Source organism: Pelodiscus sinensis, chromosome 1 (genome assembly GCF_049634645.1).
Source record: "Pelodiscus sinensis isolate JC-2024 chromosome 1, ASM4963464v1, whole genome shotgun sequence".
NCBI lineage: Eukaryota > Metazoa > Chordata > Testudines > Trionychidae > Pelodiscus > Pelodiscus sinensis.
In genome coordinates, this window is record NC_134711.1 from 297,199,527 (window position 1) to 297,215,171 (window position 15,645).

At 46.6% G+C, this 15,645-nt stretch overlaps 1 protein-coding gene across 6 annotated transcripts in view; it reads left to right on the top strand.

Annotated features, from left to right (window-relative positions):
• Positions 1 to 15,645, top strand: part of LOC102463687 (putative tRNA methyltransferase 9B) — a 108,357-nt gene that overhangs the window by 45,689 nt on the left and 47,023 nt on the right. For 4 of the 6 annotated variants that reach the window (XM_025190207.2, XM_075919189.1, XM_075919188.1 and 1 more), the window contains exons 2-3: positions 9,356 to 9,552; positions 14,211 to 14,384. In XM_025190207.2, the coding sequence (XP_025045992.2) occupies positions 9,399 to 9,552; positions 14,211 to 14,384 (328 nt within the window). In that variant the 5' untranslated portion in view covers positions 9,356 to 9,398. Of the gene's footprint in view, positions 1 to 3,616; positions 3,697 to 9,355; positions 9,553 to 9,840; positions 13,011 to 14,210; positions 14,385 to 15,645 lie in introns of those variants that run through there. The other 2 variants (XM_014579092.3, XM_006134218.4) reach the window with 2 other exon arrangements.

Genomic DNA, 15,645 nt, shown 5'->3' on the forward strand with positions numbered 1-15,645 from the left:
ATCCAGATTCAGCCGCTGTTGAAACTGATCAGTTTCAGCAGCGGCTGAATCTGGATGCCAGTTCCGACTTACATACAGATTCAACTTAAGAACAAACCTACAGTCCCTATCTTGTACGTAACCTGGGGACTGCCTGTACATACCTTTCCGCCACTCCATTCAGCTGATATCAGCCTACAAGTTATTTCTTCCTGTATAATGAAACATAGCAGATCTTTGAAATGATGTTGCAAGTTCTTCAGAGAGTTTCCCTTTTTATTTTCTCTCTCCCCAATATATCTGACATTACATCATCTTCATTACAATTATTTCAGCCTGCATTTTTTTGAAGGCATTTTTTCCCAACAAGCTCCTATAGCAATTTGGCTATTATTAATCATAGGATTGGAAGAGACCTTTAGAGGTCATCAAGTCCAGTCCCCTGACTCATGGCAGGACCAAGCACCATCTGTCCCTGCCAGATGTTTGTCTAACCTGCTCTTAAAAAATCTCTAGTGACACAATCTCCATAGGCAATTTACTCCAGTGCTTGATCACCATGATAGGAAATTTTTCTTAATGTCAACTTGCACCTCTCTTGCTGCTATTTAAGCCCATTGCTTCTCCTATCCTCAGAGATTGAGGAAAAAAAATCCTCCCTTCTCCTTATAGCAACCTTTTATGTCAGGGAGGAGGGGAACCTTTTTTTGGGTTCAGAGCCACTGACCCACAGAAAAAATCAGTCGGGGGCCACACACAAAAAAATCCACACCCTTACTCACGTGGTCCCTGATTGAGAAGAGAAAGACACTCCACCCATTCGCCTTACACCAGAGCCTAGGGCCAAAGGGGACAGAGGCTAGGATTTTGTGTGTTTCAGCCCTGTGATGAGACGGTCGGGGTGAGGGATCCAGGCAAACCGGGGGCCATCTCCAGGCCTGAAGTTCCCCACTCCTGTTTTATGTACTTGAAAACTATTACCATGCTGCCTCTCAGTCTTCTCTTTTCCAGACTAAACAAACATATTTTTTCAGCTTTTCCTCATAGATCATGTTTCCAGGGCCCCTTTCTGCAGTACTCCTTCCTAGGCAGTCTTTTCCTATTTTGTAAATGTAGAACTGATCGTTCCTTCCTAAGTGGAGTACTTTGCATTTGTCTTTGTTGAATTTCATCCTATTTACTTCAGGCCATTTCTCCAATTTGTCCAGATCATTTTGAATGTTAATCCTGTTTTCCAAAGTACTTGCATACCCTCCTTGCTTGGTGTCATCCACAAACTTTATAAGTGCACTTTCCATCCTGTTATCTAAATAATTGACAAAGATATTGAACAGAACTGGATCCAGAACTGAGGCCTACAGAACCCCACTCCATTATGCCCTTCCAGCATGATACTAACTACAGGCAGTCCCCGGGTTACGTACAAGATAGGGACTGTAGGTTTGTTCTTAAGTTGAATCTGTATGTAAGTCGGAATTGGCGTCCAGATTCAGACACTGCTGAAACTGACCGCCAGTTCTGACTTACATACAGAATCAACTTAAGAACCCCAGGCGTCCCCAAGTCAGCTGCTGCTGAAACTGATCAGCAGCTGATTCCAGGAAGCCCGGGGCAGAGTAACTCTGCCTGGGGCTTCCTGTAGTCAGCGCTGGTCAGTTTCAGCAGAAGCTGACTTGGGGACGCCTGGGGCAGAGCAGCTGGGGTGCTGCTGGGTTGCTCCAGTAGCGCCGCTCCTGGGTGCTACTGGACCAACCCAGCAGCACCCCATCTGCTCTGCCCCAGGCGTCCTGATTCAGCCGCTGCTGAAACTGACCAGCAGCGGCTGAATCAGGACCTGGGGCAGAGCAGCTGGGGTGCTGCCGGGTTGGTCCAGTAGTGCCCAGAGCGGCGCTGCAGGACCAATCGGCAGCGCCCCAGCTGCTCTGCCCCAGAGTCCAAAACAAAAGCCTGGTCTGCTGGGGGGGGAGGGAGAGCACACTAGCTGCCCCCCCCCAGCAGACCAGGGACACGGGGAGCAGAGCCTCTGAGGCTTTGCTCTGGCAAAGCCTCAGAGGCGCGGGACCCCCCCGCGGCTGCGGCTTCAGTCCGGGAGCCTGTGGTCTGCTGGGGACGGTCCCCAGCAGACCACAGGCACCCAGATTGAAGCGGCAGCAGCGGCGGTTCCCCGCGCCTCTGAGGCTTTACTCTGGCAAAGCCTCAGAAGCGCGGGAACCCGCCCGGTGCCCCTGGTCTGCTGGAGACGATCTCCAGCAGACCAGGGGCACCGGAGCAGCTTACGAACGGGGCTTTCTCGCCCCGACTTCCGGGGCGAGAAAGCCCCGTTCGTAAGTGCGGATCCGACGTAAGTCGGATCCGCGTAAGTCGGGGACTGCCTGTACTGTTTGCTAATTGTTTCCCAACCAGTTTTGCACCCATCTTATAGTGGTTCCATTTAGGTTGCATTTCCCTAGTTTGTTGATGAAAAGATCATGCAAGACACTATCAAAAGCTTTATTGAAGTCAGGATATACCATGTCTACTGCTTCTCTCCGCCCCGCCCCCTACCCCATCCACAAGACTTGTTGCCCTGTCAAAGAAAGCTCTCAAATTGGTTTGACACAATTTGTCTTTGACAAATCCACAATAACTGTAACATTTCACCTTATTATCTTGTAGATGGTTGCAAAGTGATTGATTGCTTAATTATTTACTCCTTTATCTTTCCAGGTATGAGAGTTAGGCTGACTGGTCTTTAATTCCCTGGGTTGTCCTTATTTCCCTTTTTATAAATTGGCACTATATTTTTTCCTTTTTCCAGCCTTCTAGAATCTCTCCTGTCTTCCATGACTTTTCAAAGGTAATAACTAATGGCTCAGATGTCTCCTCTGTCAGCTTCTTGAGTATTCTAGGATTCATTTAATCAGGTCCTGATGACTTGAAGACCTCTGTTTGTGTTATTTTCCCAATATATATTTTGGTAATTGAAGTCTCCCATCATCACCAGCTCCTGTGTTTTGGATGATTTTGTTTTAAAAAAGCCCCATCCCCCTCTTATTTATGGTTAGGTGGTCTGTAGTAGATGTCCTACCATAAAATCAACCTTGTTTTTACCCGTTTTATCCTTATCCAGGGACTTTCAACAAGTCTCTCTGCTATTTCCATGTCACTCTAAGTCCAAGTGTATACATCTTTCATATATAAGGCAACACCTCCACCTTTTTTCCCTTGCCTGTCCTTCCTGAGCAAACTGTACCCTCCAGTCCTAATATTCCAGTCATGCTTATTATCCAAGCAAGTCACTGTTATGCCAACTATGTCATAATTGTTTATTTACTAGTATTTCAAGTTCTTCTGGCTTATTCCCCATACTTCTCGCATTAGTACACAGACATTGAAGATACTGATTTGATCCTCTCCCTCTTGTTCTGTCTTGTCTCTCTTTTATCCCTGCTATAATAGTTCATGCTCCCTTCCATGTTTTTTAAAGAGTAATGATATAAAGAACAATACAAATAATTTAAAAAACTTTCTCCTCCAAATCTCCTTGCATACAGTAATGTGTGTGATTAATTTTAGGTCCATGAATAGTCTCATTCAATTAATATTCAGCAAGATTACTCACACATGTAGTGTTAAGCACCTGTATATGTGCTTGCAGGATTGGTCACGTTACACCTCTCTAAAAGCAAAAGGAGAACATATTGCTGTGCAAGAAAGGCTAAAGGAAGACATCTAAAGGTCATTGCTATTTCTCTATTTCTTATTATATGCATTCCTTAGGTAGTCATCATTGTATTGTCTAGATACCAACACTTACATTTAAAAGAATAACTAGTCTTCCAGGATGAGAAACCAGTTCTCCACCCCACTCCTATGCTTTGGGAACATAAGAATGGCCATACTGGATCAACCAATGGTCCATCTAGCCTAGTCCAATAGTGGCCAATGCCTAATGTTTGAGAGAATGAACGAACCAAGTGATACACTCCAGCATCTGGAAGTTGGAGGTAAAGGGACACCTAGAGCACATGTTGCATCCCTATCTTGGCTAATAGCCATTAATGGGACTATCCTCCATGAACTTACCTAGGTTTTTTTTTGGAACCAGGTTATACTTTTGTCCTTTACAAAAGTCCCTAGGCAACAAATCCCAGAAGTCAACTGCGCATTGTGAAGAACAACATCCTTTGATTTGTTTTAAACCTGCCACCTGAGGTGTAACTGGTAATTCAAACTAAGGACTTAGTTCAAATTACTTTTTAACTGCTGCGTGTAGCAGTTAGTCCAGACTAGTGGCATTTAAAAATGGCGACCGGACAGGAACATGCAAATAAAGCCCGGGATATTTAAATCCCGGGCTCATTTGCAAGTTAGAATCCCTACATTAGCCTCCTTAGTTCGAACTAGGGGGCTAGTGTAGACATACCCTAAAGGGACCTTCCATTTTATCAAATGGCATATTTGCTTAAGAGTCTTTGGTTAGTTGCTATACCCCTAAAGACCTCTGCATACCCCCAGGGTATGCGTACCGTTGGTTGACAACCATTGTTCTAGGTCAAAGCATCATAATCCAATCTAAAGGTGATGAAAGAACGATTTCTGGTGCAGAGCATACCAGAATTGACTGTGGGTGTTTCCTCTAGCGACTTCCACCAGCACAGGAGGCTCATAGGGTGTGTCTAGACTACAGGGTTTTGTCAACAAAATTAAACCTGCGTCTACACTACCGCTGCATTCTGTCAACAGTAAGTAGACAGAACATGGCAGTTTTGTCGACGGCGGTAAACCTCATTTTATGAGTAATAATGCCTTTGTCAAAAGAGTTCTGTCAACAAAGGAAAACCCCTGCTGGACAGTCCTTCTTCAGGGAAAACCTCTCTTGTTCCTGTCTGTAGCCATGTTTTAAAGGCACAGACACCCCTGGCAGCCATTCTGACAGGAAGCTGGCCACAGAGCAAGCCTGTCAGCACGCGGCTCTCCCTGCCTCCCTGTCACGTGGTTATGTGCGAAGCACAAGATCCCCGAGGCCCCCAAGGACCTTCGAGGGAGCAAGTTCTGGTGCCCTCAGCTGAAAAAAAGAGAGCCCCAGCCTGGTCAGGGCCTGACAATACTCCAACTGTGGGGGGAGGAGTAAGAAGTCCAGGCCCTGCACACCCAGTGCAGGAATGCCAATACCTACAGCCGCATAGCTCGGGCTGGCAGATAAAGGACACCACCTCTGGACATACCAGCAGGTATGGGCCAAAGTGAAGGCGCTTAGGCAGGGCTATGTGAAGGCCCGAGAGCACAGCTCCACGTCAGGTGCAGCCCCGTTGCACTGTGCCTATTATAATGAGCTTGACCGCATCCTGGGAGGTCAGGAACCTATGTCTGCACCGGTGCTCATGCAGACAGGGTTGCACACACCGGTGCAGCAATGCCAGCAGGAGGTTCCCAGGGAAGATGTGGAGGAGGAGAAGCACATGGCAGACACCCTGACCCTGACCTTGACCCTGCAGCCTGTCCCTGAGACCCAGGAGGCCTCACATGCATCCTTCGACGCTGGTGAGGGAACATCAGGTGAGTGCAGTCAGGGTCACAGACACAGAACGGGGGAGGTGGGAGCAGAGAGGATGCAGAACAATGTGTACGTCTTGGTTCTCCTGGACAGCTTGCATCTCTCTGGGCATGTGCAAGCAGGCAGGCAGGCAGTGGGTATGTGGGTGGGAGCCATGGGAGACCCAAGGTGCTGCAGGCCCCTGTCCCATTGTGGCTGCACAATTCCCTGGACTGTATGGCCATGGTGGAGGGGGGAAGATGTAGGGGCTGGAAGCGGACATTGCCGTAGCCATAACGGGGCCCCTATGCAGCTGAGGCAGCTGGCAGGGCCAGATGTGGCTTTGCAGTAACAACATTCCCATCTCTTGTAAGGACTTGTGTGTGAATTCCTAACACTTATTGGTTCTCCCTCTTCTCCTCCACAGCCGGACCTGCTGCTGCTGATCACCGGGCAACACCTGTGCCACCTCCCACCCGGTCCCACAGCACCCGCAGATATTGGAGGGCCTATAACGACCTCCTGAGGAGGCATGTGGAGGCCATGGAAAAAACTGAGGGCACCATGGCAAGAATGCAGGAGACCATGGCCAAAAGGACCAGGGAAGAGGCTCACTGGGATAATCGGCTCCTGGACGATTTCCTCCCCCAGTGGAGCGCAATGTGTGCCAGTGTCCGGGAGGCCCTGGCTGTGCCAGGTCCCCTCCCCCGGGGACTCCTCCTGCCCATCCGGCTCCAGCCCCCTCTGACATCCCTTCCTCTCCTCAGCCCCTGCCACCCCTCCAGCACTGCCCCCCTCCTCCCCTCCGCTAGAGCAGAGCCATCTGCAGCCCCCTCCACCGGCACAGCCCCGACTCGAGCCCGAGGACGGCAGGGTCCATAGACCATAGGTGGCAAAGCCTTGCGGCCCAGGCAATACCGCCATTACCCTTAAGCTGCCTGCCCTCCCTCCCTCGCTCCTCCCTCCAGGTTGACATGCCCCCTCCCTCCTCCGTCCAGGTTGACATCCCCCCTCCTACCCCAGTTTTAAACACAGGTTTACAGTTCAAAAAACAGGGTTTTTTTTAACACTTGTTGAGCAGTTCTATTTTTTAAAACACAGTTCTTTATTTTAACGTTAATTGTTAATAAACATTATATTTCTGATATTTAACATTGTGTGTGTCTTAACTGTCCGGAGGGATGGATTGTAGGAGGGAAGGTTTTGGGACGAGGGGGCCCAGGCCCACAGCCCCATTGGGGAGACCTTGGGGAGTCATTGGGCTCCAGCTGAGAAGCACTCACGCAGAGCCTCCCGGATACGGACCCCCACCTGATGGGCTTGGCAAATGGCAGCTGTCTGAGGCTGTGCAAACCTCCTCCCCTCCACTTCAGCCATTGACCCCCAGTCTGGGAGGAAGGCCTCCCCTTTGCTCTCCACCAGGTTGTGGAGGATGCAACATGCTGCCACCACCTCTGGGATACTGTGTTCCCCCATGTCGAGGTGAGTGAGCAGGCACCTAAACCTTCCCCTTCAGCTGGCCAAATGCGCATTCCACCTGTAAACGTGCACGTATCAGGGGCGCGTTAAAGACTTCCCTGCTTGGGTGCAGATGCCTTGTGAATGGCTTCATGAGCCAGGGCATGAGGGGGTACGCTGCATCAGCCACAATGCAGACCGGCATCTCCATGTCCCCAACAGCAAAGTTTCGCTGGGGGAAGAAGGTTCCAGCCTGCAGCCTTTCGTAAAGGTGCAAATTGCAGAAGATCTGAGCATCATGTGCCCGGCCCAACCACCCCACACAAATGTCCGTGAATAGTTCACGGTGGTCAACCAGGGCTTGCAGCACAATGGAGAAGTACCCTTGTCGGTTAATATAACGGGCTGCTCGATGGGGCGGTGCATGGATGGGAATGTGAGTTCCATTGAGCGCTCCTCCGCAGTTCGGGAATCCCAGCCCAACAAAACCGGCCATGATGGTGTCTAGGTCTCAGAGGTCGACGATCCTGTTCAGTATCAGAGGGGTAGCCGTGTTAGTCTGAATCTGCAAAAGCGGCGAGGAGTCCTGTGGCACCTTATAGACCACAAAGTGTTGGAGCATAAGCTTTCATGGGCAAAGACCCACTTGGTCAGATGCATGTGTTCAGCAGCTCTGAGTTGATGGCCCTCACCACCTGCAGAAATAGACACATACAAACACACGCAATAGGAAGTTAGAGGGGTTGCCCAAGTCCTTGGGAGGTTCCCCCTTCCTTCCCCGCCAAGACCCCAGGAGTCTGCCCCCCCCCCCCCCCGGGATTGCTCCCAGCAGTATGTTGGAGTGAGGTCAGGAGCCCTCCATCACCTCCCCTCCATTGCACCGCCCCCCACCCTCTCCTGTTACAGTCCCTCTACCCCTCATGGACTGCTCCTACCCCCCCCCCCCCCGAGGGACTTACCTCCATCAACAAGGCGCCAACAGTAGATCTCCCCACACCAATCTTGTGTCCCTCTGACCGGTAGCTGTCAGGAGTGGCCAGCTTCCAGAGGGCAATAGCTACGCTCTTCTCCAGGGGGATGGCAGGGCGCAGGTGGATGTCCTGTCATAGCAGGGCAGGGGCAAGTCAGGCACAGAGCTCCTGGAAGGTGGACTTTCGCATCTGGAAATTTCAGAGCCAAGCCTGGTCATCCCACTGCTCCATTACGAGCCAGTCCCACCAGTCCATATTTGTCTCCAGCCTCCAAAATCACCTCTCCTGGAAAAAGTTCGGTGGCAAGAACAGTGCTGCTGCATTCTGGAGGAGAGGCTCTATCCTGGGTACAGGATCCGGACCAGGCATTAAGAGCATGAAAGTCTCATGCAGTTGCAGCAGCACTTGAAGCACTGTGGAGTGGGGCCATTGCCTGCCCAGGGGCAGCTCTGGCTCCATGGCAAAAAAAAGGGATCAGAAAAACCTTCCAAAAAAACCCAAACTGCTGTGCTGTGCTGTCCCAGGAAGCAGGGCACTCACAGCAAGCACCGCAAAACCTTTGCTGTCCCTCTAGTAGGTAAGCAAGACAGCTGCAGCAGTAGAGCAAGGGTTGGTCAGCGGGGTCCCTTTCAGCACGCATACCTGCAAAGGGCAGGCAGCAGCACCAGGAAGTACATGCTGCCCCTGTGACCTGCCAGAAGCGGTTCCGGGTGCCTTCTTTTCTCGACAGAGCGTCCGGCAGTCTGGGCGCTCTTTGTCGACAAAGCGGATTGCTTTGTCTAGTCGCTTAATGCAGTCTAGACGCTCTTTGTTGCCAGAGGCTTTGTCGACAATATCTGTAGTCTAGACATACCCATAGTGTAGCAATGATGCTATTAACAGATTTTCATAGTGATGATGGGCCGGATTTTGCCACTGTTTCTGACCTTAAAATTTACAGGATTATCAAGCATAAAGTGTTGCTTACTCCATGTCAGTAAGGGCTGCTGAATTGGAGGCAAAAATAGCAATGCTTATCATAAGGAAAGGTCTTGGGTGTGAAATAGTTATTTACAGGGCTCGACAAATCCACTTATCTACTCGCCCGTGGTGAGTAGATTTCAGCTGGTCACCCCGTTCACCAGTGGTTTGCGCATGCGCAGTGCGGGTCTTGCGCATGCGCAGTGCGGGGCTGGCAAGTGGTTTTCACCGCGATCATTGAGCCCTGCTTATTTATATAACACAATGTTGTGCAATGTCATACAGCAACGTAGGCTAAACAATTTTTTTTTATTTAAAAATCTCAGTTGTTTCTCTTTGTTTATGATAACCTATCCCAAGAAACTAATTGCACAATGTACTTACATTTTATGGTTGTGTTTTGGAAAAAGAGACCACCCCAGTTTCTGAGACTTTCTTTCTGTTTTTGTTATTCTGCTCTCTGCTTCTTTAGGAGTATTGCACTGGGTTCGGTGAGTTAGTGCAGCCTTTTTGTGATGGAGAAGGAGGCAAGCCAGTTGGAGAAGGACCACGTCCATAGTGTGTATGAGAAAATTGCTCCTCATTTCCATGATGCACGCTACAAGGCTTGGCCAAAGGTACAACAATTCCTTTCAGATCAGGAACCAGGCAGTCTGATTGCTGATATTGGTAAGTTGGATCCTTGAATATAACAACTGTTTAAAAACATTAAATTAGTTTTAATTATCTTTATAGTGGTCAAAGCAAGGGTTGCCTGTTCTGTATTTAGCGGTACTTTTGGGGATGGTCAAAGTCACATTGCCATAGAATACAGAATCTGAAATGAGTGTTCATCTGCAAAATGAGTGTGTTTTGGAGCTGGTAGATAATCTTTTAATCATTATAGTCTGGCTGCCTGTCAAATTTTCCTCCAGCTGCCTTCTCTCCATCTCTCTTCTATAATGTATCTGCTTCCAGAGCCATCCACAGATACATAGAAGCCATGCAGCTGTGCAACTTTTCCCATAACCTACTTGTGGTGGAACTTACAAGGCCTTTGTGGTCCCCTGGCAGGGAGACCATGGTCCTACCACACCCCAAGAAAGGAGCAGCAAAGAAGTGTCCTCCTGGCACAGAAGCAGTCAATCCAAGCCCAGCAGGGTAAGCTAAAAAGAGCTGCAGCATCTGAGCAGATCACCAGAAGAGCAAGGAAAGGGGCTTCTTCCTGGTCATAAGAGCTTGAGAGAGAACCAGAAGATGGGTACTGATGTCATTTGCATTTGGTGAGAATGAAGAAGATCTGAGGCCTTCAGCTCGTAAGTAAGAGTGAAGAAAAAGGGGCTACTTGGGAAAAGGCTCCGGCTCCTTCTGTTGATAGGTTATCTAAATCCCAAGAAGGGGACAAGACTTAGAATCCCAAATGAAGGGTAGTGTTTAAAGGGCTCAGAGGTAGGGCCGAAGACCTTGCTGAGGAGAGGCAGCATGTTGAACTCTTTGCTACCCTGAAAGGGGTTTATCCATTTGACTGTGTGCGTTGGCCGGAGAGCTGAGCCATTGAAGACCTACAAAACAAGGTTGGCAAACTACTGAGGGCACCAGACTGGAAAGGTCTGCAGTAACACAGTGAGCTATTAGGGCACTGACCTCCCAAGAGCCTCCTATCATCTCACTATTTAAGTATTTTGTCACCTCACTATTTAAGTATGAAAGGACCAAATAGCTGAATAATGTTGTGAATAATTTTCTCTCTGTTATTTAAGATGCTGTTTGTGGATATGCAAGGTTTAATATACAGGAAAAACCTAGAATTTGAAAGCTTTCTATTTTACTAAAATTAAAACATGGACCATGCCATGGCAAGCTTCCCTGTACTGTCATGCCAGTGTGCTTTAGTATGTGTGTGGAGAACAGATGCTGGCCAGCTGGTAGATTTAATAGAATACTAGATCTGGAAGGGACCTCGAGAGATCATCAAGTCCAGTCCTCTGCCCTCATGACAGGACCAAGCACCATCATCTCTGATACATGTCTATCCAACTTGCTCTTAAAATATCTTGAGTAATGGAAATTCCACAACCTCCCTAAGCAACTTATTCCAGTGTTTAAGCACCCTGACAGTTAGGAAGTTTTTCCTCATATCCAACCTAAACCTTCCTTGCTGCAGTTTAAGCCCTTGGCTTCTTGTCTTATCATCAGAGACCAAGGAAAACAATTTCCCCCCCTTCTCCCTGTAACACCCTTTTAGATACCTGAAAACCGCTATCATGTCCCCTCTCAGTCTTCTCTTTTCCAAACTAAACAAGCCCAGTTCCTTCAGCCTTGCCTCATAGCTCCTATTTTCTAGACCTTTAATCATTTTTGTTGCTCTTCTCTGGACCTTCTCCAATTTCTCCACATCTTTCTTGAAATGTGGTACCCAGAACTGGACACAATACTCCAATTGAAGCCTAAACTGCACAGAGTAGAGCAAAAGAATGACTTCTTGTGTCTTCTCACAACACTCCTGATAATGCATCCCAGAATCATGTTTGCTTTTTTTGCAACAGTGTCACACTGTTGACTCATATTTAGCTTGTGGTCCACTATGACCCCTAGTTCCGTTTCTGCACTGTCACTTCCCATTCTGTATGTGTGAAATTGATTGTTCCTTCCTAAGTGGAGTACTTTGCATTTATCCTTATTAAACTTCATCCTGTTTATCTCAGACCATTTCTGTGGTTTGTCCAGATAATTTTGAATTTTGACCCTGTCCTCCAAAGCAGTTGCAACCTCTCCCAGCTTGGTATCATCTGCAAACTTAATAATCATACTCTTTATGCTATCAGTGATGAAAACATTGAACGGAACCAGCCCCAAAACAGAATCCCACTTGTTATGCCCTTCCAGAATGATTGTGAACCATTAATAATTACTCTCTGAGAACGGTTATCCAGCCAGTTATGCACCCACCTTGTAGTAGCCCCATCCAGGTTGTATTTGTCTAGTTTATTGATAAGGAGGTCATGCGAGACCGTATCAAATACCTTACTAAAGGCTAGGTATACCATGTTCACCGCTTCCCCCTTATCCACAAGACTTGTTATCTTATCAATGAAAGCTGTCAGGTTGGCTTGACATGATTTGTTCTTTACAAATCCATGTTGGCTGTTACCTATCACCTTATTTTCTTCCACATATGTGCAGATGAATTCCTTAATTACCTGCTCCATTATCTTTCCTGGCACAGAAGTTAAACTGACCGGTCTGTAGTTTCCTGAGTTGTTCTTATTTCCCTTTTTATAGATAGGCACTATAGTTGCCCTTTTCCAGTCTTCTGGAATTTCTTGTAACTTCCATGAGTTTTCAAAGATAATGGCTCAAATAACTCCTCTATCAGCTCCTTGAGTATTCTGGGATGCATTTCATCATTCATGAAATGTCCTCATTCATTCATTGACATTGCTTACAGGGATGCTATTTGTGATACAGATATGTCCTTACTAGAAACTAAAGTAAGATCACAAAAGGAATTCACATTGACCACCAATCAGATGTCTGATATGGCCAACTCAGGACTGCTACAAACCTGTGCTAGATTCAGGCTTAAAATAAATGTCTTCTCTACTCCTTTTTCAATTTGCTAAAATCATCTCTCCATCCCCTTTCTTTTTTTCTTTCAATTCTTAAGGTGTTGATGAAAGTGAAGTATCTATTACAGTGGCGTGGGCCAAATATGTAATGTCACATATTACACAGACTTACCTACATTGCGCTGTGTGTGTACACTGGGCTTTGTGTTTTACATCTGTTTTATCTCTGGGTCTTCTCACGAATGGTTGTGAGGCTGATTTCATAGCAGTTTTTAGTGTATTGTGAACTGTGCAAAATATAAGTGATGCCATTCCTCGGGGATCAGAGGTCTGCATTTGACTGACTGATGAGCCCTGCCTGCTACACCTGAGAGAGAGTTGGAACTTAATTAATTGAGTCTTGGAAAAAGAGGGCAGAAGGAAATGGAAGAGGGGATTGTAACAACCTCCAGAAAGCTGAGCGATCAAGGTCTATACCCAAGTGGTCTGCCATGGGAGCTTGCACAGAGAAGAATTACTCCAGGAACCATAGGGATGGAAGGAAGACACTGTGTAGTCCTTCTTTGCTGAGCTTCTGAGGTAAGAACCAGGAAATGTGGGTTACTGAAATTACTGGTGTGTGGGACAGACTTTGGGAAAGAACTACTTGGCCTGCACAGTCTTGAAAGAAGAGTCTTCAGAGTTTATTGTTTGTTTGTTAAGAACACTTAAATCAACTCATCCTGCTGGAAATGGCTTCTTTGGATTCTTTGAGGGAGCCAAGACAAAATTTACTGGGGAGTGATCTGACTCAGCAAAAGTAAAGCCTCGCCTGATAGGCAAAAGGCACTGTAAAATAAGCCTCAGTCCTTTTATATGAACAAACAAATATGAATTATGAACCATCAAACTGATTATTGCCTGTGACATACAAAGGATTTGAACTGAGGTCTCTAGAAGCAAAAGGCTATTGTACTAGCCCACTGCACTTCCCTTCCTTTTTCTTAATTTGATCTTTTGTTCCAGTGACAGACAAAATCACATCTGGTAACTTCTTAGTTTGAAAAACAGTTTTTACAATTTGAAAATCTATCAGAATTGGTAGTATAAGGATTCAGATACTTGAATCCCAGATGAAAATGCTGGCAATAAAATAGTTCTAGCCTAAAATTATGTTACATTATTTCAACACAGAATTATTTTAGTGTGGGCAGGCTATACATCTCCACATCAGGCACATACAATATGAAGAAGAAACTGCACAAAGATATCAAAGAAAGTTCCAGTTGTCATGGTAACAACAATTAGCAGCAGATAACATCAAAACAATGGGTTTAACAGCTTGGTTTAATAGTGATTTAATTACTGAGCTTTCTCATTTGTCTATCTGAGTTTAAATACACAGGGATAATTCAAGGCTGTACTGCTGCTATATGATGCTTCAATACCCACATTTTTGGTCTCTTACATGGAGGAGTGCAGTAATGTCATTGACATAAATATTATTGGTTCTTTATGCCAAGATAAATGCTCTTTAGCAATCCCATCTCAGTGCTTAACGTCACACAGCAAAGAGCCCACTGATTGACAAATAGGAACAGTCTGTGTGCTCATTGTGCTAAAATGATCACAAAACACACAAAATGCCACTATCATATCATCTTGCTTTTTAAATGGGCAGAGAATTTCAAATTACCGAGGTCAGAGCCCGGCACCTCGCGTTGCTCATCTCAGGAGAACATTCACTTGCATGCAGAAATTGAATGACATGTCTTTCTCCTACTTTTTTTGCAACTTCAGGCTGTGGAAATGGCAAATATCTTCATATCAATTCTCAAACCTATAAGCTGGGCTGTGATTACTGCTTTCCTTTGGTGGAGTCGGCACGAAATGTTGGCCATGAAGTAATGGTGTGTCATAGTCTGTACCTGCCATATCGGAATGAGTGCTTTGATACAGTCTTATCCATTGCTGGTAAGTTTTTTTACATTGGCAATTTCTCTTTGCCAAAATTTCAAAGCATAATCAGGTTTAGGGCTTGTAAGGTGATTTCACAGGTTCTACCAAGTATTTTGGCAGAGGACAACATAAGACTTGAGTAGACCAAGGAAATTTGCACCAGTCTAGTTACATCACTACAAACCCCTCCCCACTTTGCATTGGCAAAACGGGGCTTGCAGTAAATTTCTAGGATAAGGTACACGGGATACAAGCATTGCCTATACCAGGATAGGGATGTAAGTGACTAGTTGAGTGACTACTCAACTACTTGCTCCTCCCACCCTACCCTGCTGCCTCTGTATCAGAGACAGCAAAGGGGGAGGGGAGCTGGTGATGCGAGGGCTGGCTTAAAAGCCAGTTCCCCCCAGCACCATCTCCAGGGTGAGGGGAGGAAGCAGGTAAGGTAGGGCCACAGTGGTTCCGGAGCTGGTGCAAGCCAGGACGTTCAGTCCCGGCTCATGCTGTCCCCACTAGTTAACCCCGCTGCAGCTCTGCACTTTAAATGTAGTAAAAGCCCCGGGGCTCTTACTACATTTAAAATGCAGAGCCGCAGTGGTGGTAGCAAGCGCCTCTTCTTATCAAGTAGTTGATAGAAATTCCATTGACTACTCGATTAGCTAATTAACCATGACTTAACATCCCTACACCAGGATGCTGCAAAAACCCAAATTTAGAAGTCCTATTTGGGTTTTTTGCAGTAAAAAAAAATGTAAATGCTGACCATCTGCCAGCAGGAAAATATAACAAAAAGCCACTCAGGAGCCAGCAAACGACTCTCTGGTAAAAGAGATTTATGTGGAGAGGAGTAGATTGGGCCCCAACTTGCAGGACCAGCATTGATTTAGCTACAGTAATGAGAGCTGCTGCCACACTTCTAGCCAATGAAGGATTGACCCCCCAAAACTTACTATTTTTTCCTGTAGTTGGAACTTTTAAAACGTTGGCAGCACTTGGTAAGGAGTCAGGGTCAGAGTTGTCTTGCATTTCGGTTTGTCAGAACATGGCAGCTTTTTCTTTTGGACATGTGGAAACCCCATATTTGCACATTCAGATCAGGTAATTATAAGTTAATGTGCTTGTTTCTATATGCAGGAAGGTGCACGTGATAAAGGAAACATGGCACTGCTGGCTTTGTATGCTTATCCAGGGTTTGGGGTGAAGTTGTGATGACATTCATTCCAGTTGAATGTGTAAATTCTTCATGAAATATCCAGCTGTTCATATATCAATCAGT